The sequence below is a fragment of the Mastigoproctus giganteus genome, chromosome 11 (genome assembly GCF_048544385.1).
Source record: "Mastigoproctus giganteus isolate SK-2022 chromosome 11, ASM4854438v1, whole genome shotgun sequence".
In the NCBI taxonomy this organism is placed as follows: Eukaryota; Metazoa; Arthropoda; class Arachnida; order Uropygi; family Thelyphonidae; genus Mastigoproctus; species Mastigoproctus giganteus.
This window is the reverse complement of record NC_143585.1, coordinates 103,645,769-103,667,434: the sequence shown is the minus strand read 5'-3', so window position 1 is coordinate 103,667,434 and position 21,666 is coordinate 103,645,769. Positions and strand designations below refer to the sequence as shown.

The following is a 21,666-nucleotide window of genomic DNA, read 5'->3' as shown; positions in this document are numbered from 1 at the left end:
ATCTGATTCATCCCCTTCGTTCTAGAGTTTACTTAAATAAAGAACTCTTTGCTGTTTTTCTTTGCATCCCTTGCCCAGGATTTCTCGTAATCTGCCTTCGCCTGCCTAACCTGCCTAACCTCCTTTGTAACTTGGTTGCATATCAACTTGTATCTATCATAGGCTTCTGTGTCATGTGTTAATTTGTAAGTATCCCATGCATTTTTCTTCTCTGCCATATGCCTCATTAGTTCATCTGACATCCATTTTGGCCTAAACCTTGAACAATATTTCTTAGTTGGTATGTGAAGCCTAGTAACTTCCAAGATAAGTTCTTTGAATGCTACCCATTTTGAATTTGCTGTTGGTAACATCACCAGTTGGTCCCACTGTATAGAATTTAAATACTGTCTCAGTCCATCGTAGTCGCCTTTACGGAAGCAATAACCCTTCCCTTTACCCCTAATGGTAGTTACCTCTTTGAGTAAATCCCACTTCAGCACACTGTGATCACTACCACCTAGTGGTTCATTTATCTGCAGATTCTTAATGCATGAAGAATCACTGCTGATAATCAAATCAAGAGTATTACTCCCTCTAGTTGCCTCCCGAACATGCTGATGTAGAAAACAATCATCCAATAAATCCACAAAAGCCCTGCTAGTGTGTGAGTAACCAGCCCACAAATTCCAGTCAATATCTGGGAAATTAAAATCTCCCATTATAAGACTCTCTGATTTACTGGCCCACTCTATTTCCCTGTACAGTTCCTTATCATACTCATCAGAGTCATTAGGCCTATAGCACACTCCTACTCTCAATTTTGATCTCCCAATGCTTATGTCACACCAAACTGACTCAACACTGCACAGTCCAGCGATGTCGACTGGCTTCACTTCCTTGGTTTTTATGTGTTTCTTAACTAATAGCATAACCCTCCCCCCTTCCTATCCTGTCTATCCTTTCTGTAGACGTTGTACTCCCCAAATTGCAGTTCTGCATCCCTTATATGTGTTTGACACCACGCCTCTGATATCCCAACAATATCTGCCTTTGATGTTTTGAGTAATACCTCAAATTCATCAAATTTATTTACTAAACTCCTAGCATTGGTGTACACGCAAGTATACCTGCACCTGTTTCTATTCTTAGCTACCCTAACACAACCCATGTGTTTATTTGTACCGCAATGGCTCACAGCAGTCTCTGAAATACCATGCATCTTGTTTTTCAGGCTTCTGCTCATTCTAATAGAAGCAGTGCAAGAATCTCTTTCACCTCTGCCAGTGGCTACTGTCAATCTATTGGTCTTTGTCTCCCCCAAAGCTAGCAGTTTTCCGACCCACCTAACACTGCCTCGATAGCATCAGCAAATATTCTTGCACCCTTTCTATTTAAGTGTATCCCATCCCTGTAGAAGCAATCTCTCCTGTTAACAAGTACAGTCCAGGCTGAAAAAAATTCTACCCTTTAGCCTTGCACAATCTTTCCAGGGCCGAATTGATCGACAAGGCTCTCATCATATACTCCCTCCTATCGTGTCTGTGCAGAATTGCAGACACTTTCAAATTCAACCCTAAATCTCGGCTTTTGTTCAACTGTGACCTGTACTTGTTAAGTAATTCTGCCGGTCTCCTACTCTTAATATTATTAGTGCCAACGTGTACAACTATATCACCTTTTGTGTCCTTAAAAGATGATATTCGCTCTACAACGTCATCAACCTTTGCCCCTGGCAGACATACCCTGGTCCTGTTCCACCTATCTATTCCCCGTTTCCCTGGCAATAGAGTCACCAACAACTACTTGTTCCTTCGGGACCAGCGCATTCTGCCTTGGGGGTTGTCTCTGTGTCACGCGATGCCCAAGTGCAAGCTCTGGCGTTGATGTGGGCAGCTGAGAGCTTGATGGGCCCCTCAATTTAGTTTCTTCGAGGGTATCCACCCTGACCTTCAAGCTCTCATTTAGGCGCACAAGAACGCCGAGTTGTTGCCTGATATCGATACACTCCTTGCATCGCGCACACACAAAGGCATCCCCCTTGGCAGTGTCATGTCCCATACCCGATTGCTCTGCAAACATCAAGGAAACAGTGCATTTTATAAGGCTGTGAGTCAGAGGACAACTGCCCCCCTCAGTTCTGCTCTGAGCCACAGCACTTCCATTAGCTTGAGCCTTTTGCTTTGCTGCTCTGGTCTGAGTCATGATTCTATTAATTTATTAATGAATTATAATTCATTATGTTATGTTATTAATTATGTTAAATATAATTTAACATAATTAATAACAGTCTTACTAGTGTGCGTGTGACCAACCCACAAGTTTCAATTAAAATCCCCCCATTATACGACATTCTGATTTACTAGCCCGCTCTGTTTCTCTGTACAGTTGTTCATTGTATTCTTTCGAGTCATTAAGCCTATAACACACTTCTACTCTTATTGTCTATTCCTCAGACCGACTAAACGTAGGCGTGTGGTCAGGATCGAGTATGCATAGCACGCGTTCCTTGAATGGACCGGGGTTCAAGCCAGTCAATACTAAATACGATAAAAATTAGTATGGACGATTTATTGTAAACTTTACTTACTTTGTTGTCGTGCCGGAGTATAAAAAGAAAAAATTATTTATATTAAATCAGCCACGAAATGAAAGAAGCTATAATTTTCAAGTTTGATTGACGGGATTTGAACTCGGGCCTTTTCCACTCCATGTTAAGAGAACAGTAATTGAAACTACTCTGCTCCCAGCGAGTACATCCATGGTATATTATAGATTTTGCCAACTTTTTTTGGCTGCTGATGCTATCATTATTGCTGGCAACTGTCTTGTGGACAGCACATTTGATGTAACGCAATCCGCTCCACACTGGCTGGAAAAGACCTGAGTTCGAATCCGGTCGATGAAGGTAGGAATTGTTATGGGCCCTTTTCGCAAGTTAGCTGGGGTAGGATGATTTTTCCCCACGTAAAATCGGGATTTTATTCAAGCAAACAACACATCGACCTCAGAATACACGCAATTTATAGATATATTTTCCATGGCGGAATATGATTTAAGTCGCTGATGCGCTTATAACACTGCAGTAAACGATGAACCACTAAACTGCAAGCAGCCAAAATAACACAATCTAGCCACCAGTATGGCATAACTGATATAGGAATATAAAATTATTCCAACCCCGGGACTCTTTACGGATAGCAGTGACTAGATTTCCCGTTTTTCATTACGGTGTCTAGTTTCAGGACAAAAATGAAATAGTAAGCCAAACAGTCGTGTACTTTCCAAGAGCCTATTATTTCCTTTAACTTCTAAATAAAATGGCTGAGTGGTTAAAATCACCACCCTCCCATGGAAAGTGTCTTAGACTGAAGCCTGTGAACGATGGGCATCTTTTTTTCCCCACAGCGTGTAGAGCCCACTAAATTTTGCGCGAGAATGGCTTGTTAATAATTTTTGCCGTTTATCCGAGTCCCTTGTAAAAAAAAAAAAAAAATCGTTTGAATGATAAAAAGTTTAATACAATAATTTTAACCGGGGATGAACCTGGCTTACCGGAAATTCTTCTCGAACGAGTTCATTAATAAATTGCCAGAGCATTCCTGAGTTAGCATTAGCATTAGTAGAGGCATTTGATACAAGAAAGCAAGCTTAGGCAGCACCAGCCAAAAAAAAAAAAAAAAAACACTTCCACTTCACCCCTCTGTTCGCTCCAAATACCTGTCCAGCTGAGCCTTAAACTTATTTAGGCTATCAACTTCCACGACAAGGGATGGAAGTCTGTTCCACCAACCAACTACCTGCTGGCTAAAGGCAAATTTCGGCACGTCTATCCTGCATCTGTCTTTCCTCAATTTGAATTTATGCCCTCTCAGATGATTATTCTGAGCAAGAGGAAGAATTCCATCAGCATTGAGCTTGCTCAAATCATTCAAGGCTTTATACACCTCTATCAGATCACCTCACCGGTGCCTAGTCTCCAGACACTGTAATTTGCAAAACTTAAGCCTTTCTTCGTAAGAGCACCCCTTTGTTCCCAACTAATCTTGTTGCCCTTCTCTATACTCGTTCCAGCAGCTCTATATCCTTCTTGAAATGAGGCCTCCAGATCTGTATACAGTACTCTAGGTGTGGCCTGACTATTGCCTTATACAAGGGAATAATCACCTCCTTATCCCTGCTAGAAAAATTCCTATATATCATTGACAATACATAATGAGCTACTCTTGCCGCCCGTCTGCACTGCTCAGAGAACTTCCTATCTGCCTGCACAACCACCCCCAGGTCACTTTCATTCTCTACCACTGTCAGTGTAGTACCACAGTGGTGTCCTTGACAACCCTGCCAACCTTCGTATCGTCTGCAAACTTGGACAAGCTTGATATACCAACATCAATATCATTTATAAATACAGAAAACAATAATGGACCCAACACTGAACCCTGAGGGACTCCACTGATAACATTAATCCACTATGAGCAGTGTCTATTGATTACCACTCTCTGTCTTCTCTCCCTCAACCACCCCTTTATCCATAGCAGCAATTTGCCTCCACTGCTGCTATGAAGACTGCTGCCCAAATTGCCTCCAATTTGTGCAGCAGTCTTCCATGTGCAACAGTATTAAAAGTCGTTCTAAGATCCAAGTATATAATATCAAAGTTATTCCCTGCATCATAGTATCCAATAAAATTGGTCAGGCAAGACTTCCCCTTAACAAAACCATGCTGTTTTCGAGCTATAACTGAAGTCTTGTCTAGATGAATCTGCAGTGCTTCTTTAACCAGTGCCTCCATTAATTTTCCTGGAACAGAAGTTAAGCTCACAGGTCTATAATTACTTGTGTCAGCCTTTGATCCTCCTTTGTGAGTTGAGGTCACATTTGCCCATCTCCAGTCTGTGAGTGCCTCCCCTGAGTCCAAGGAACAGTGGCGGATTTAACGGCTGGCGCACCGTGCGTGCGCCCTGGGCCCCGACTTCTGAAGGGCCCACGCAAAACCCCAACAAATTAGTTGAGCTAATATGTTCAATTATTAATTCAAAACTTTGTGATTATTATTATGCTATTATTAATTTATATTATACATATATTATATTCAAATTTTATTGGAAATAAAACATTAATAGTACGTAATATTTTTTATTTAAAAAAAAAATGGTTGACATGTATTTTTATTTTCCCTGTCTCTCTCTTTTTTTTAAGGGACCCAATATTTTCTTCAGCACTCGGGGCCTCAACCGATCTTAATCCGCTACTGCCAAGGAAGCTCTCATAATTATGGCTAAAGGTTTGCTTACTTCCTTTGCTGCCTCCTTTAATATAACTGGATTGATCCCATCCACCCTTGGTGCCTTTCTTGTGTTTATCTTCAACAATTTCTCCTCCACTTTACTCTCAGTTATTACAAGATTCTCTAGCTTACTGCCAGCCAGAGTTAAATTACCTCTGGCATTCCCCTCGCTGAATAACTCTTGATGTGTGAATGTCGATGCAAAATATTAATTTAGTTTGTTAGCTACCTGAGCAGGATCATCAACAGTTGACCCATCGATATCAAGTGGAGCAATCTGATTCATCCCCTTCCTTCTAGAGTTTACATAAGGAAAGAACTCTTTGCTGTTTTTCTTTGCATCCCTTGCCAAAGATTTCTGGTAATCTGCCTTCGCCTGCCTAACCTCCTTTTTTAACTTGGTTACAGATCAACTTGTATCTATCATAGGCTTCTGTGTCACGTGTTAATTTGCAAGTATCCCATGCATTTTCTGCTCTGCCATATGTTTCATTAGTTCTTCTGACATTCATTTAGGCCTAAACCTTACGCAACATTTTTTAGTTGGTATGTAAAGCCTAACTAATAGAGAGTTAAACACTCTGTTTTTAAAATTCGATAAATAGCAGTTGTTAAAGCGAGACTTCACTATATTCTTTTCTGTGGTATTTTTGATTGATTAATTTATTTATTATTAGTTTTCTTAATTACCAAACAAACCTTATGTAAGGCATAGTTAAAACTTTAGCTACCCCCGAAAATTAATTAACTTCGCACGGATCGTCATGTCTGCCATGTGGTGTGGTGTGGTAGTACAAATCACACTTGACGTTACTTTTCTTGATGTTTCACGCGGTTTCTTAGTGTTTCGCTTTACAAGAATTGAAAACATCATAACTGTCTTGGGACTGGTGGACGATGTTGATTTTGGTTAATGTTTATAAGCGTTAATGGTTACAAGGGAAGAAGAAGAAAAGAGGGCAAACCGATTCATTGAGATGGGGAGATCAGAAATTAGTAAAAAGAAAAAAGGTTAACGTTTACTAATTATTATTATAATAATAATACTGATCTGCCCATTTCTTTATTGCCCTCCCAAATGCCATAATGGATAGAAAATTAGGGTAAAGATTACCCATGGCGCACCCTCCAAAATGGCGGTGAGTATAAGGGGAGGAGAAGTAATTAACGGATGGTACATACTGCTTTCCTCTTCTCTCCGACTGCACAGGCGGATGTCACGTGACATAACTATATGTCAGAGCTGAGATGAAGGAAAAAACGCAAATCTTTAAAAAGGATACAAAAATGCACATTTTTTTGGATCGCACTTTGTCACGTGACATTACAATTTAGATTAGATTTTCATTCCATTGGCATATAATTTTCAATAAGTTCTTGCCATCCAACTTTATTTTGCTTTTGTAGTGAGTAAAATATCAAGAACCATATTTTAAGTTTTATAATGTAATAAATTGTATGATTAACATTATTCATACTTTATTCTTTTAGAGCTTGTAGAAGTCAGATAAATCATGACATTGTTTTCCAAACAAGTAAAGTTTCTGAGACCAGTTGCCTGGCAAGGCATTAGCCGGAAAGGAGTTTTAGCAGGCATTCTTTCTGTCTTTATTGGGTTAGTTTAAATTATCATTAAATTTTAATTAAAAGTAAACCAAATTACTAAAGAGCTATTGTTTCTTGTATTCAGTTTTCTTGATATTTAACAGAGCCTCTTAGCATATCATTGGTTTACCACAGTTCTCATTATATTCTCATTTTCAAAAAAAATGCCTTTCAGAAATCTCTGTTCTCTTACCAACATAACAGTTTCTTACAGTATCATAAAATCACATCTCCTAATGGAAGATGAAATTAATCCCATTTCTTTCTTGTCTTCCTTTATGTTTGTGCCTCTGTGGGTTTGTTTCTCACTCTTCCACCTCCTATTTTGAATTCTGTGAATGACAAGACAAACCTGCTGAAGCCTTTTCAAGTGAGACTGAGTTGGTCATAGATACAGTTATTGGGTAAGAGGTCCCAAGTTTTTATCACTTGAATTCTGTTGTTCAACATGTAAGACTGCTGTGCAGATTGAAGCAGTATTAAGAGCAAGTTACTTTTATGGATAAAGGGGTGTTTATTAATGGGCACTACTCTTGATTTAATGTTATTAATGGCATTCTCAAGGTTCTCTGCTGGCTCCCTTACTGTTTTTGATATTTATTTATCAATGTTGTTGATGGCATATTAAATTTATTTTCTATGTTTGCAAGTGAGAATGTTATCAGGAAACGAGGTGTACTTTCTGAAATAAGGCCTAGAAAAATTAGGCGGATGGGTTGAGAAATAACATTGATAAGTCATATGGGCAATCCCAGAAAAATCCAATTGGGTGGTACCATACTGGAGGTAATGTAGAACAAATGAAATCTGGGCATAATTATTCACTCCAACATGAAGTTCTCTGAGCAGTGCACACAGGCAGCTAAAAGAGCTCATGGGATTCTGTCAATGATATACAGAAATTTTGTCAGCAGAGATGTGGTGATTATCCAATTGAAAAGCAATGGTCAAGCTGCATCTTGAGTATTGGATACAGTCTGGAAGCATTGTTTTAAGAAGGATTTCGAACTGTTCCAAACAAGTGCAGAGAAGAGTATCAAAATTAGTCAAGGACACAGAGTGTATTCCTACAAGACTAGTTCTTCAAGTTGCAGCACTAGAAAACCAGGTAATTCTGCATCCTGCTTGGAATGTTTAAGGTTTTAAATGAGTAAGATTAAGTAAACTAAATGTTTGTCTCTTTATGTGTTGTCTTTGAAAGAGCAAGGCCCTTTCAAAGACAACACACATAAGGAGACACAAACTTAAAAAAATGAGGTTGCATGATAGATGTGTGAAAATTTACTTTTGTACAGAGAGAGTAATTGATTGTTGGATCCAGAAAAAAAAAATGACTGTAGAGACAACATTATGTGCCTTGTTTGTGCACAAACAAGGCACAAAATAATGCACAGAACAAAACAGACACAACACTCAAACATAATGTAACTGGTGGACACAGGCACTCAAATAAATTTTGAATTACATTGAAGTAAACATTATGCATGACCAAACTGCATGACACCTCGAACTAGAATGGCGTCATTAGCATCAGTGTTGCCAATTGTAGTCATTTGAAAATAGCTGAGCCACAATGCTAAATAGATAAAATCTGTGTTAACAATGAAAAAATAATTTTTTTTTTGTAGCTGAAGGTAATTTAAACAATTGGTGTATATGCTACGAAAAACGTCAGGTGGGGGGGTGCACATACCCTTACCCTGAATCTGCCAATGATTGTTGGGACAAATTTCCATCTAGTGTTGTAGAAGTGAGCTGCTTCTTCACCTGACACTCCAGGAGAGACCGCTTCTACAGGGATGGGATACACTTAAATAGAAAGTGTTCAAGAATATTTGCTGATGCTATCGAGGCAGTGTTAGGTGTGTCGGAAAACTGCTAGCTTGGAGGGATACTCGGACTAATAGATTAACAGTAGCTGCTGGCAGAGGTGAAAGTGATTCTTGCACTGCTTCTATTGGAATGAGCAGCAGCCTGGAAAGCAAGATGCAGAGTATTTCAGAGACTGCTGGGAGTCAATCCGGTACAAGTAAACACATGGGATGTGTTAGGGTAGCTAAAAATAGGAACAGGTACATGTATGCTTATGTATACACCAATGCTAGGAGTTTGGTAAATACATTTGATGAATTTGAGGTGTTGGCAAAAACATCAAAGGCAGATAATGTTGGGATATCAGAGACGTGGTGTCACACAGATATGAGGAATGCAGAACTGGAATTTGGGGAGTACAATGTGTACAGAAACAATAGACAGGATAGGAAGGGAAGAGGGGTTATGCTATTAGTTACGAAACACAAAATCCAAGGAAGTGCAGCTAGTCAACATCGCTAGACAGTGCAGTGTTGAGTCAGTTTGGTGTGACGTAAGCACTGGGAAATCAAAATTGAGAGTAGGAGTGTGTTGAGTTTATTATACTCTCATGAGTATAATAAAAACCTGTACAGGGAAATAGAGTGGACCAGCAAATCAGAGAGTCTTATAATGGGGGTTTTAATTTACCGGTTATTGACTAGAATTTGTGGGATGGTCATTCACACGCTAGCAAGACTTTTGTGGATTTATTTGATGATTGTTTTCTACATCAGCATGTTCGGGAGGCAACCATAGGGAGTAATACTCTTGATCTGATTATCAGTAGTTATTCTTCATGCATAAAGAAACTGCAGATAAAGAAACCACTAGGTGGCAGTGATCACAGTGTGCTGAAGTGATATTTACTCAAAGAGGTGACTAACATCACAGGTAAAGGGAAGGGTTTTTGCTTTCGTAAAGGCGACTATGATGGTCTGAGACAGTATTTAAATTCTATATGGTGGGACCAACTGTTGATGTTACCAACAACAAATTCAAAATGGGAAGCATTCAAAGAATTTATCTTGGAAGCTACTAGATTTTACATACCAACTAAAAAATATTATTCAAGGTTTAGGCCTAAATGGATGTCAGATGAACTAATGAGACTTATGGCAGAGAATAAAATTTCATGGGATACATATAAATTGATGGGTGACATGGAAGCCTACGGTAGATATAAGCTGGTCTGCAACCAAGTCACAAAGGAGATTAGGCAAAGAAATCCTTGGCAAAGAATGCAAAGAAAATAACAAAGAGTTCTTTACCTATGTGAACTCTACAAGGAAAGGAATGAATCAGATTGGTCCACTGGATATTAATGGTTCAACTGTTGATGATCCTGCTCAGGTGGCTAACAAGCTAAATGAGTAGTAGTAGTAGTGGCATGTGATGCAAGAAAGCAAGTGTATGAGTTTATGCAGCATCAGCCGAAAAAAAAAAAAAAAAAATCACACCATTCCCTCCAAATGCCTGTCCAGTTCCTCCTTAAATTTATTTAACCTGTCAACTTCCACAACGACAGATGGAAGTTTGTTCCAGCAATTAACCACCCGCTGGCTAAAGGCAAATTTCCGCACATGTATTCTACATCTGTCTTTTCTTAATTTGAATTTGTACCCCCGTAGGTTCGTAATCTGAACAAGTGGAAGGATCCCATCAGAATTCAGCGTGCTCAACCCATTCAAGGCCTTATACACCTCAATCAGATCACCATGCAGGTGCCTAATCTCCAGCCACTGCAATTTCAGAACTTAAGCCTCTCTTGGTAAGAGGATCCCTTCATTCCCCTCACCAGTCTTGTTGCCCTTCTCTGTACACGCTCAAGTAAATCTACATCCTTCCTAAAATGAGGCCTCCAGACCTGTACGCAGTACTCAAGGTGTGGCCTGACCATTGCCTTATACAGAGGGACAATCACCACCTCCTCCCTGCTAGCAAAATTCCTATATATCATTGACAAAACCCCATGACCTGCCCTGGCAGCCTGTCTGCATTGCTCAGAAAACTTCATATCTGACTGCACAATTACTCCCAGGTCTTTTTCATTTTCTACCACCCATTGATTACCACCCTGTGTCTTCTCCCACTTAACCATCCTTTTATCCATTGCAGCAACTTACCCTTAATACCATTCTGCTCCAATTTGTACAATAGTCTTCCATGCGCAACAGTGTCAAAAGCTTTCCTGAAATCCAAGTATAAGAGATCAAAATTATTTTTTGCATCCAGTTCCTTTGTAACCACATCATAATGTCCTATCAAATTTATCAGACAAGACTTTCCCTTAACAAACCGATGCTGTGTCTTAATTATTGCTGCAGTCTTGTCTAGATGATCCTGAAATGTATCTTTAACCAGTGACTCCATTATTTTACCCGGAACAGAAGTTAAACTAACTGGTTTGTAATTACTCGTGTCACCCTTCGATCCCCATTTGTGAATTGGGGATACATTTGCACATATCCAGACCGTGGGAAACTCCCCTGAGTCCAAGGATGCTCTCATAATTATTGCTAAGGGTTTGCTTAGTTGCTTTGCCGCCTCCTTTAATATAACTGAATAGATCCCATCCACCCCAGGTGCTTTTCTTATGTTTAACTTCAACAATTTCTCCTCCACTTTGCTTTCAGTTATTACAAAATCATTAAGTATCCTGCTACAATTTGATAACCTTCTGCCATTTTCAAACCTTAATAATTCCTCATGTGTGAATGTAGATGCAAAATACTCATTCAGTTTATTTGCTATCTGAGCACGATCATCAACAGTCGATCCATCAATATCAAGTGGACCAATCAGATTCATCCCCTTCCTTTTAGAGTTTATATAAGTAAAGAAATCCTTGCAGTTTTTCTTAGCATCTTTTGCAACGATTTCTCGTAATCTGCCTTCGCCTGCCTAGCCTCCTTTGTGACCTGATTACAGACTAGCTTATATCTGCCATAGGCTTCTGAGACGCTTTATAATTTATATGCATCCCATGCATTTTTCTTCTCGGTTACGAGTCTCATTAGTTCATTTGATAACCATTTAGGCCTATACTTTGAAAAATATTTCTTAATAGGTATGAAACTTTTAGTAAAATCCACGATTAATTCCTTGAATGCTTCCCACTTAGAATTTACTGTTGGTAACATCGTCAGTTGATCCCACTGTACAGAATTTAAAAACTGTCGGAGACCACTGTACTCACCTTTACGGAAGCAAAAACCCTTTCCTTTACCCCTGATGGTAATTAAATCTTTAAGTAAATCCCACATCAGTACACTGTGATCACTGCCATGTAGTGGTTCCTTTATCTGCAAATTCTTAATACAAGAATGATCACTGCTGATAACCAGATCAAGAGTATTACTTTCTCTGGTTGCCTCTCGAACATGCTGCTGCAGAAAACAATCGTCCAATAAATCCACAAAAGTCTGACTAGTGTGTGAGTGACCAACCCACAAGTTCCAGTCAATATCTGGGAAGTTAAAATCCCCCATTATAAGACATTCCGATTTACTAGCCCACTCTATTTCTCTGTACAATTGTTCACTGTACTCATTCGAGTTATTAGGCCTATAACACACTCCTACTCTTATTTTTGCTTTCACAGTGCTTAAGTCACACCAAACTGACTCAACAGTGCACTGTTCATCTATATCAACTGGATGCACTTCTTTTGATTTTATGTTTTTCTTAATTAACAGCATAACACCTCCTCCCTTTCTATCCTGTCTGTCCTTTCTGTACACATTGTACTCCCCAAATTCCAGTTCAGCATTCCTTATATCTGTGTGACACCACGTCTCTGGTATCCCAACAATATCCGCCTTTGATGTCTTGACCAACACTTCAAATTCATCAAATTTATTTTCTATACTTCTAGCATTGGTATACATGCAAGCATACATACTCCTATTCCTAGTTACCCTAACACATCCCATATACCCACCTATTTCAGGATGACTGCCATCCGTCCCTGAAACCCCCAACACCCCATGCTCCAGGTTGCTACTTATTCTAATAGAAGTTGTGGAAGAATCACCTTCACCTCTGCTTGTGGCTACTGTTAAACTATTAGGCCTTGTATCCACCCAAGCTATCAGTTTTCTGACCCACATAACACTGCCTCAATAGCATCAAATATTCTTGCACCCTTTCTATTTAAGTGTATCCCATTCCTGTAGAAGCAGTCTCTCCTGTTAAAAAGTACAGACCAGGCTGAAAAAAATTCTATCCCTTAAGCCTTGCACAATCTTTCCAGGGCCAAATTGCTCAAAAAGGCTCTCATCATATACGCCCTCCTATCGTGTCTGGGCAGAATTGCAGACACTTTCAAATTCAACCCTAATTCTCGGCTTTTGTTCAACAATGACCTGTACTTGTTAAGTAATTCTGCCGATCTCCTACTCTTAATATCATTAGTTTACAACTATAATACCTTTTGTGCCCTTAAAAGATGATATCCGCTCTGCAACGTCATCAACCTTTGCCCCTGGCAGACATACGCTGGTCCTGTTCCACCTATCCTTTTTACAAAGCATGTTCCCTGTTTCCCTGACAATAGAGTTACTAACAACTACTAGTTCCTGTGGGACCAGCGCATTCTGCCTTGGGTGTTGCCTCTGTGTTTCATGATGACCAAGTGCAAGCTCTGGCGTTGATGTGGGCAGCTGAGAGCTTGATGGGCCCTCAGTTTATATCCTTCGAGGGCATCCACCCTGTCCTTCACGCTCTCATATAGGCCCATAACAACACTGAGTTGTCGCCCGATTTTCTTAGACTCCTTACATTGCGCACACACACACAAAGACATCCCCCATGGCAATATCATATTCCATTCCAGAGAGTTCGGCAAACATTTCACAAGTTGCACATTTTTTTAGGCTGTGATGCATTGGAGAAATGCCCCCCTCAGTTCTCCCACGAGTTACAGCACTCCTGCCACTTTGTGCCCGTTGCTTTGCTGCTCTAGTTTGGGGCATGCTATTTTAAATTAATATGATCAATAAATTAAATTAATTAAATGTCAATACTACGCTATCTAATAGAAACAGTGAAGCGTATTACTCTATGTAATTATATGTTAGGGCTACTTAGTTACCTCAATTAAAAATTTGAATTCCCTCCCACTATATACAAAAACAATGGCTGCAAGTTTCGAACGAAATAACGGTTTTACATATATTAAGTAGTACAGTAATCCACAAAAACTCTTTATCTAAATGATAATAAAAATAATCAGCGTAACTATAACTATAAGACTACATATTAAGTACAATATAAAATAACAATTAAGTAAATAAAAAGGCAAACACTTAACACTTTTTTGGAGCCTATAACTCACAGCTATAATTTTTAAAGAGTCAGCGCATTCTGTCAATAGGACCCTGAGGGACTCTACTAATAACATTAGTAGAGTCCCTCAGGATTCAGTGTTGGGTCCATTGTTTTCTGTATTTATAAATGATATTGATGATGGTATATCAGGTTTAATGTCCGATTTTGCAGACAATACGAAGGTTGGCAGGGTTGTTAAGGACACTAATGTCAGTACGCTGCTGCACCATTTTCTGTGATCTAGAAAAGTTGAGCAGAGGGGGCTGAGAAGTGGAAAATGAAGTTTAGCATTGACAAATGGAAAGTACTACATATGGGAAGCATGGAGCAATATGGCCTTAGTTGCTAATGCTCCTATAAACCAAACAACAACAAACATATGGGAAGCAGTAACTCCAGAATAACGTATCAACTCTGTGGTACTACACTGACAGTGGTAGAGAATGAAAAGCACCTTGCGATAATTGTGCAGGTAGATATGATGTTTTCTGAGCAGTGCAGACGGTCTGCAAGAGTAGCTCGTAGCAATGATATATACAGGAATTTTTCTAGCAGGGATAAGGAGGTGATTATCCCCTTGTATAAGGCAATGGTCAGGCCACACCTTGAGTACTGTATACAGGTCTCGAGGCTTCATTTTTAGAAGGATGTAGAGCTGCTGGAACGAGTATAGAGAAGGGCAACAAGATTAGTCAATGGAACAAAGGGTTGCTTTTATGAAGAAAGGCTTAAGTTTTGCAAATTACAGTGTCTGGAGACTAGACACCTGCGAGGTGATCTGATTGAGGTGTATAAAGCCTTGAATGGTTTGAGCTTACTCAATGTTGATGGGATTTTTCCTCTTGCTCAGAATAATCACCTGACAGGGCATAAATTCAAATTGAGGAAAGACTGATGTAGGATAGATGTGTGGAAGTTTGCCTTTAGCCACGGAAGTTTATAGCCTAAATAAATTTAAGGCTGAGCTTGGACAGGTATTTGGAAAGAACAGAGGGGTGAAATGGGAGTGTTTTTTTTTTTTTTTGGCTGATGCTGCATAAGCTTGCTTTCTTGCATCATATGCCTCTATTAATGCTAATGCGAATTAAGAAGATGCTTTATCAAATGCAGAAATGTTTGGGTGATTTTTCAAGGTTCAAAGGCAATTCATATCTTACTATCTGTTTATAAGTTGCTGCCTAAGAATCAGATACTTAAGGTTTCACGTACTGTGCAGAGTTTGCTCCTTGTGACTTCTTGTTTCCAAAGATAAGTTTGTTTCCAATTAGCAGAAAAGAATGAACAGTATACTTGATAGTGCAGTAAACTCCTGATTTTCCTCTGTGGTGTGGAAAGAAATGTTTCTGGATAAGCTAAATCCTGATTAGTCTGAAAAATGCAAGGGAAAACTTATAAATATGACAGAAACATATGTTTTTTTGGCAAGGAAAACAAGGTGGTTTGCTTTTTTGCTTACTTTGCCTGCAAATGGCACTGTTTCAAGTTTCAAACACCTTGTCAGCAAGAGTGCAATCTCGTTGTTCCATGCTGTTAGAGACTCATTCATGTTGAAACTTTAGCATCTTTTTTATATTTATTAATGAGCTTAAGTTTTTTTCAGACACCCCTCTTTTGTTTTAACATGATGGACATGGATGCAAATAAAAAAAAAAAAAATTTAAAACTAATGTTAAGATTGACCATACAATATAGTAAAACTAAAAGATTATTGAAATATGACTAAGGTGAACTATTAGACAGAAAGTAAATGTGTGGGATGAGTAGTAGATGCATGTGATGAAAAAAGCAAGCATATGTAGCATCAGCCAAAAAAAAATACAATATCACACATCCATTCCCTCTAAACGTTTGTCCAGTTCCTCGGGCGCCTCCGTAGCCAGGTGGGAAGGAGCAGCAGTGCATAACACATGCTTCTTGATTAGACCGGGGTTTGAGCCTGTCACCACCAAATATGGAGGATGCGGAAAGGTGAGGGAATGACCACCGCATATTCCCAGAGCAATATGGCCTTAGTTGCTAATGCTCCTAAAAACCAAATAACAAACAATCCAGTTCCTCCTTGAATTTATTTAAGCTATCAACTTCCAAAACGACAGATGGAGGTTTGTTCCAGCATCAACTACCTGCTGGTTAAAGGCAAATTGCCTTTCCTCAATTTGAATTTATGCCCCCTCAGGTTTGTAATCTGAGTAAGTGGAAGAATTCCATCAGAATTGAATATGCTCAACCCATTCAAGGCCTTATACATCTCAATCAGATCACCACGCAGGTGCCTAGTCTCCAGCTGCTGCAATTTGCAGAACTTAAGCCTTCCTTGGTAAGAGGATCCCTTCATTCCCCTCACCAATCTGTTACTCTACTTGCTCAAGCATCTCTACATCCAGACTAAAATGAGGTCTCCGGACCTGTATGGAGTACTCAAGGTGTTGGCGTGACGATCGCTTTATACAAAGGGATAATCATCTCCTTTTCCCTACTACCAAAATTTCTGTATATCTCACCAGTGCCTAGTCTCCAGACACTGTAATTTGCAAAACTTAAGCTCTTCTTCGTAAGGGCAACCCTTTGTTCCATTGACTAATCTTGTTGCCCTTCTCTGTAGTTGTTCCAACAGCTCTACATCCTTCTAAAAATGAGGCCTCCAGACCTATATACAGTACTCAAGATGTGGCCTGACCATTGCCTTATACAAGGGAATAAGGTCTTTTTCATTTTCTACCACCCTAAGTGTAGTACCACACAACTGGTACGTTTCTCTGGGGTTACTTCTACCGATATGCAGTATGGGTAGAAGGTTTTGCATTTGTAAATGTTAAACTTCATTTGCCACTTCTCAGCTCATCTGCCCAACTTTTCTAGAACCTTTTGCAGTAGCACACTGCTATTACTGTCATTAACAACCATGCCAACCTTTGTATCATCTGCATACTTGAACATTAAGTCTGATATAACTTCATCAATATCATTTTATAGATATAGAAAACAACAAAGATCCCAACACTGTACCCTGGGTAACTCCGATAATAATGTTAGTCCACAAGAGCGGTGTCCATTGATTAGCACTCCTCTGTCTTCTCCCACTCAACCATCCTTTTATCTGTAACAGCAGCTTTCCCTTAATGCCATACTGCTCCAATTTACGTAGCAATCTTTTATGTGCAACAGTATTAAATTTTTTGCATCCAGTTCCTTTGTGACCACATCGTACTATCCAGTCAGATTGGTCAGGCAAGGTTTCCCCTTAATAAATACATGCTCTGTTTGAATTATTATTATTAGGCATATGGTGCAAGGAAGCCTGAGGCTTATGAAATTGATTTACCCTAGAACCCAGAGCGAGAGAGAGAGAGAGAGAGAGAAGTAGCATTAGCATTAATAGAGGCATATGATGCAAGAAAGCAAGCTTATGCAGCATCAGCCAAAATAAAAATAAAAAAAAAAAAAACCTTCCACTTCACCCCTCCGTTCGTTCAAAATACCTGACCAGTTGAGCCTTAAATTTATTTAGGCTATCAACTTCAACAACAAGGGATGGAAGTCTGTTCCACCAACCAACTACCTGCTGGCTAAAGGCAAATTTCCGCACATCTATCCTACATCTGTCTTTCCTCAATTTGAATTTCTGTCCTCTCTGTTGATTATTCTGAGCAAGAGGCAGAATCCCATCAGCATTGAGCATGCTCAAACCATTCAAGGCTTTATACACCTCTATCAGATCACCTCGCCGGTGCCTAGTCTCTAGACACTGCAATTTGCAAAACTTAAGCCCTTCTTCGTAAGGGCAACCCTTTGTTCCATTCACTAATCTTGTTGCCCTTCTCTGTAGTTGTTTCAACAGCTCTACATCCTTCTGAAAATGAGGCCTCCAGACCTAAATACAGTACTCAAGGTGTGGTACTTTGCCTGACCATTGCCTTATACAAGGGAATAATCACCACCTTATCTCTGCTAGAAAAATTCCTGTATATCATTGATAAGACACCATGAGCTACTCTTGCAGCCCTTATGCACTGCTCAGAGAACTTCATATCTGCCTGCACAATTACCTCCAGGTCCTTTTCATTCTCTACCACTGTCAGTGTAGTACCACAGAGTTGAGACATTGCTCTGGGGTTGCTGTTTCCCATAAGTAGTACTTTACATTTATCAATGTTAAACTTCATTTGCCACCTCTCAGCCCATCTGCTCAACCTTTCCAGATCCTGTTGCAGCAGCGTAGCATCAGTAGTGTCCTTAACAACCCTGCCAACCTTTGTATCGTCTGCAAACTTGGACATTAAGCTAGATATAACATCATCAATATCATTTATAAATACAGAAAACAATAATGGACCCAACACTGAACCCTGAGGGACTCCACTAACAACATTAGTCCACGATGAGCAGTGTCCATTGATTACCACTCTGTCTTCTCCCCCTCAACCATCCCTTTATCCATAGCAGCAATTTGCCCCCAATGCCACACTGCTCCAATTTGTGCAGCAGTCTTCCATGTGTATCAAAAGCCTTTCTAAGATCCAAGTATATAATTTCAAAGTTATTCCCTGCATCCAGTTCTTTTGTGACTGCATAATAGTATCCAATCAAATTGGTCAGGCAAGACTTCCCCTTAAGAAAACCATTCTGTGTCCGAGCTATAACTGAAGTCGTGTCTAGATGATCTTGCAGTGCTTCTTTAACCAGTGCCTCCATTAATTTTCCTGGAACAGAAGTTAAACTCACAGGTCTATAATTACTTGTGTCAGCCTTTAGCATTAGCATTAGCAGAGGCATATGATGCAAGAAAGCAAGCTTATTCAGCATCAGCCAAAAAAAAAAAAAAAACACACCACTCCCATTTCACCCCTCCGTTCGTTCGAAATACCTGTCCAGTTGAGCCATAAATTTGTTTAGGCCATCAACTTCAACAACAAATGGTGGAAGTTGGTTCCACCAACCAACAACCCGCTGGCCAAAGGGAAATTTCCGCACATCTATCCGACATCCGTCCTTCCTCAATTGAAATTTATGCCCTCTGAGGTGATTATTCTGAGCAAGAGGAAGAATCCCATTGGCATTGAGCATGCTCAAACCATTCAAAGCCTTATACACCTCTATCAGATCACCTTGCCGGTGCCTAGTCTCCAGACTCTGTAATTTGCACAACTTAAGCCTTTCTTCGTAAGAGCAACCCTTTGTTCCATTCACTAATCTTGTTGCCCTTCTCTATACCCGTTCCAGCAGCTCTACATCCTTCTTGAAATGAGGTCTCCAGGCCTGTATACAGTACTCTATGTGTGGCCTGACCATTGCCTGATACAAGGGAATAATCACCTCCTTATCCCTGCTAGAAAAATTCCTGTATATCATTGACAAGACACCATGAGCTACTCTTGCAGCTTGTCTGCACTGCTCAGAGAACTTCATATCTGCCTGCACAATAACCCCCAGGTCCTTTTCATTCTCCAGTACTGTCAGTGTAGTACCGCAGAGTTGATACGTTGCTCTGGGGTTGCTGTTTCCCATGTGTAGTACTTTACATTTGTCAATGTTAAACTTCATTTGCCACCTCTCAGCCCATCTGTTCAACCTTTCCAGATCCTGTTGCAGCAGCATAGCGTCAGTAGTGTCCTTAACAACCCTGCCAACCTTTGTATCATCTGCAAACTTGGACATTAAACTTGATATACCATCATCAATATCATTCATAAACACCAAAAACAACAACGGACCCAACACTGAACCCTGAGGAACTCCACTAATAACATTAGTCCACATTGAGCAGTGTCCATTGATTACCACTCTCTGTCTTCTGCCACTCAACCATCCCCTTATCCATAGCAGCAATTTGCCTCAAATGCCACACTGCTCCAATTTGTGCAGCAGTCTTCCATGTGCAACAGTATCAAAAGCCTTTCTAAGATCCAAATATATAATATCAAAGTTATTCCCTGCATCCAGTTCTTTTGTGACTACATCATAGTATCCAATCAAATTTGTCAGGCAAGACCTGCCCTTAACAAAACCATGCTGCATCTGAGCTATAACTGAATTCTTGTCTAAATGATCCTGCAGTGCTTCTTTAACCTTTGATCCTCCTTTGTGAATTGGGATCACATTTGCACATCTCCAGTCTATGGGTTCCTCCCCTGAGTCCAAGGATGCTCTCATAATTATGGCTAAGGGTTTGCTTTCTTCCTTTTCTGCCTCCTTTAATATAATTGGATAGATTCCATCCACCCAAGGTGTCTTTCTTGTGTTTATCTTCACCAATTTCTCCTCTACTTTACTCTCAGTTATTACAAGATTATCTAGCTTACTGCCAGAGTTGAATACACCTTTGGCATTCCCCTCACTGAATAACTCCTCATGTGTGAATGTCGATGCAAAATATTCATTTAGTTTGTTAGCTACCTGAGCAGGATTATCAACAGTTGAACCATCGATATCAAGTGGACCAATCTGATTCATCCCCTTCCTTCTAGAGTTTACATAAGTAAAGAACTCTTTGCTGTTTTTCTTTGCATCCCTTGCCAAGGATTTCTCGTAATCTGCCATCAGTTGATCCCACTGTATACAATTTAAATACTGTCTCAGACCACCGTAGTCGTCTTTTACGAAAGCAATAACCCTTCCCTTTACCCTTGATGGTAGTTACCTCTTTGAGTAAATCCCACTGCAGCACACTTTGATCACTGTCACCTTGTGGTTCCTCTATCTGCAGATTCTTAATGCATGAAGAATAACTACTGATAATCAAATCAAGAGTATTATTCCCTCTAGTTGCCTCCCGAACATTCTGATGTAGAAAACAATCATCCAATAAATCCACAAAAGCCTTGCTAGTGTGATAGTGACCAAACCACAAATTCCAGTCAATATCTGAGAAATTAAAATCCCCCATTATAAGACTCTCTGATTTACTGGCCCACTCTCTTTCTCTGTACCGTTTCTTATTATACTCATCAGAGTCATTAGGCCTATAGCACACTCCTACTGTCAATTTTGATCTCCCAATGCTTATGTCACACCAAACTGACTCGACACTGCACTGTCCAGTGATGTCAATTGGCTTCACTTCCTTGGATTTTATGTGTTTCTTAACTAATAGCATAACCCTTCCTATCCTGTCTATCCTTTCTGTAGACGTTGTGCTCCCCAAATTCCAGTTCCGCATTCCTTATATCTGTGTGACACCACGTCTCTGATATCCCAACATTATCCACCTTTGATTCTTTGAGCAATACCTCAAATTTATTTACCAAACTCCTAGCATTGGTGTACATGCAAGTATACATGCACCTTTTCCTATTCTTAGCTACCATAATAGAACCCATGTGTTTACTTGTACCGCAGTGACTCCCAGCAATCTCTGAAATATTCTTCATCTTGTTTTCCAGGCTTCTGCTCATTCCAATAGAAGCAGTGCAAGAATTACTTTCACTTCTGCCAGTGGCTACTGTTAATCTATTAGTCCTTGTATTCCCCCAAGCGGCGCCTCCGTAGCCAGTTGGGAACGAGCAGCAGTGCGTAGCACACGCTTCTTGATTAGGCCGGGGTTCGAGCCTGTTCCCACCAAATACGGCGGGTGCGGAAAGGTCAGGGAATGACCACCATATGTTCCCGGAGCA

General features: G+C 39.9%; 1 protein-coding gene across 1 annotated transcript in view; it reads left to right on the top strand.

Annotated features, from left to right (window-relative positions):
• The first annotated feature begins 6,464 nt into the window (after positions 1–6,464).
• LOC150078317 (protein SERAC1-like) overlaps positions 6,465–21,666 on the top strand; it is a 295,680-nt gene continuing 280,478 nt past the window's right edge. The window contains exon 1 of the mRNA XM_090384527.1: positions 6,465–6,884. Coding sequence (XP_090240653.1) covers positions 6,784–6,884 — 101 coding nt within the window. The 5' untranslated portion in view covers positions 6,465–6,783. The remainder of the gene's footprint in view (positions 6,885–21,666) is intronic.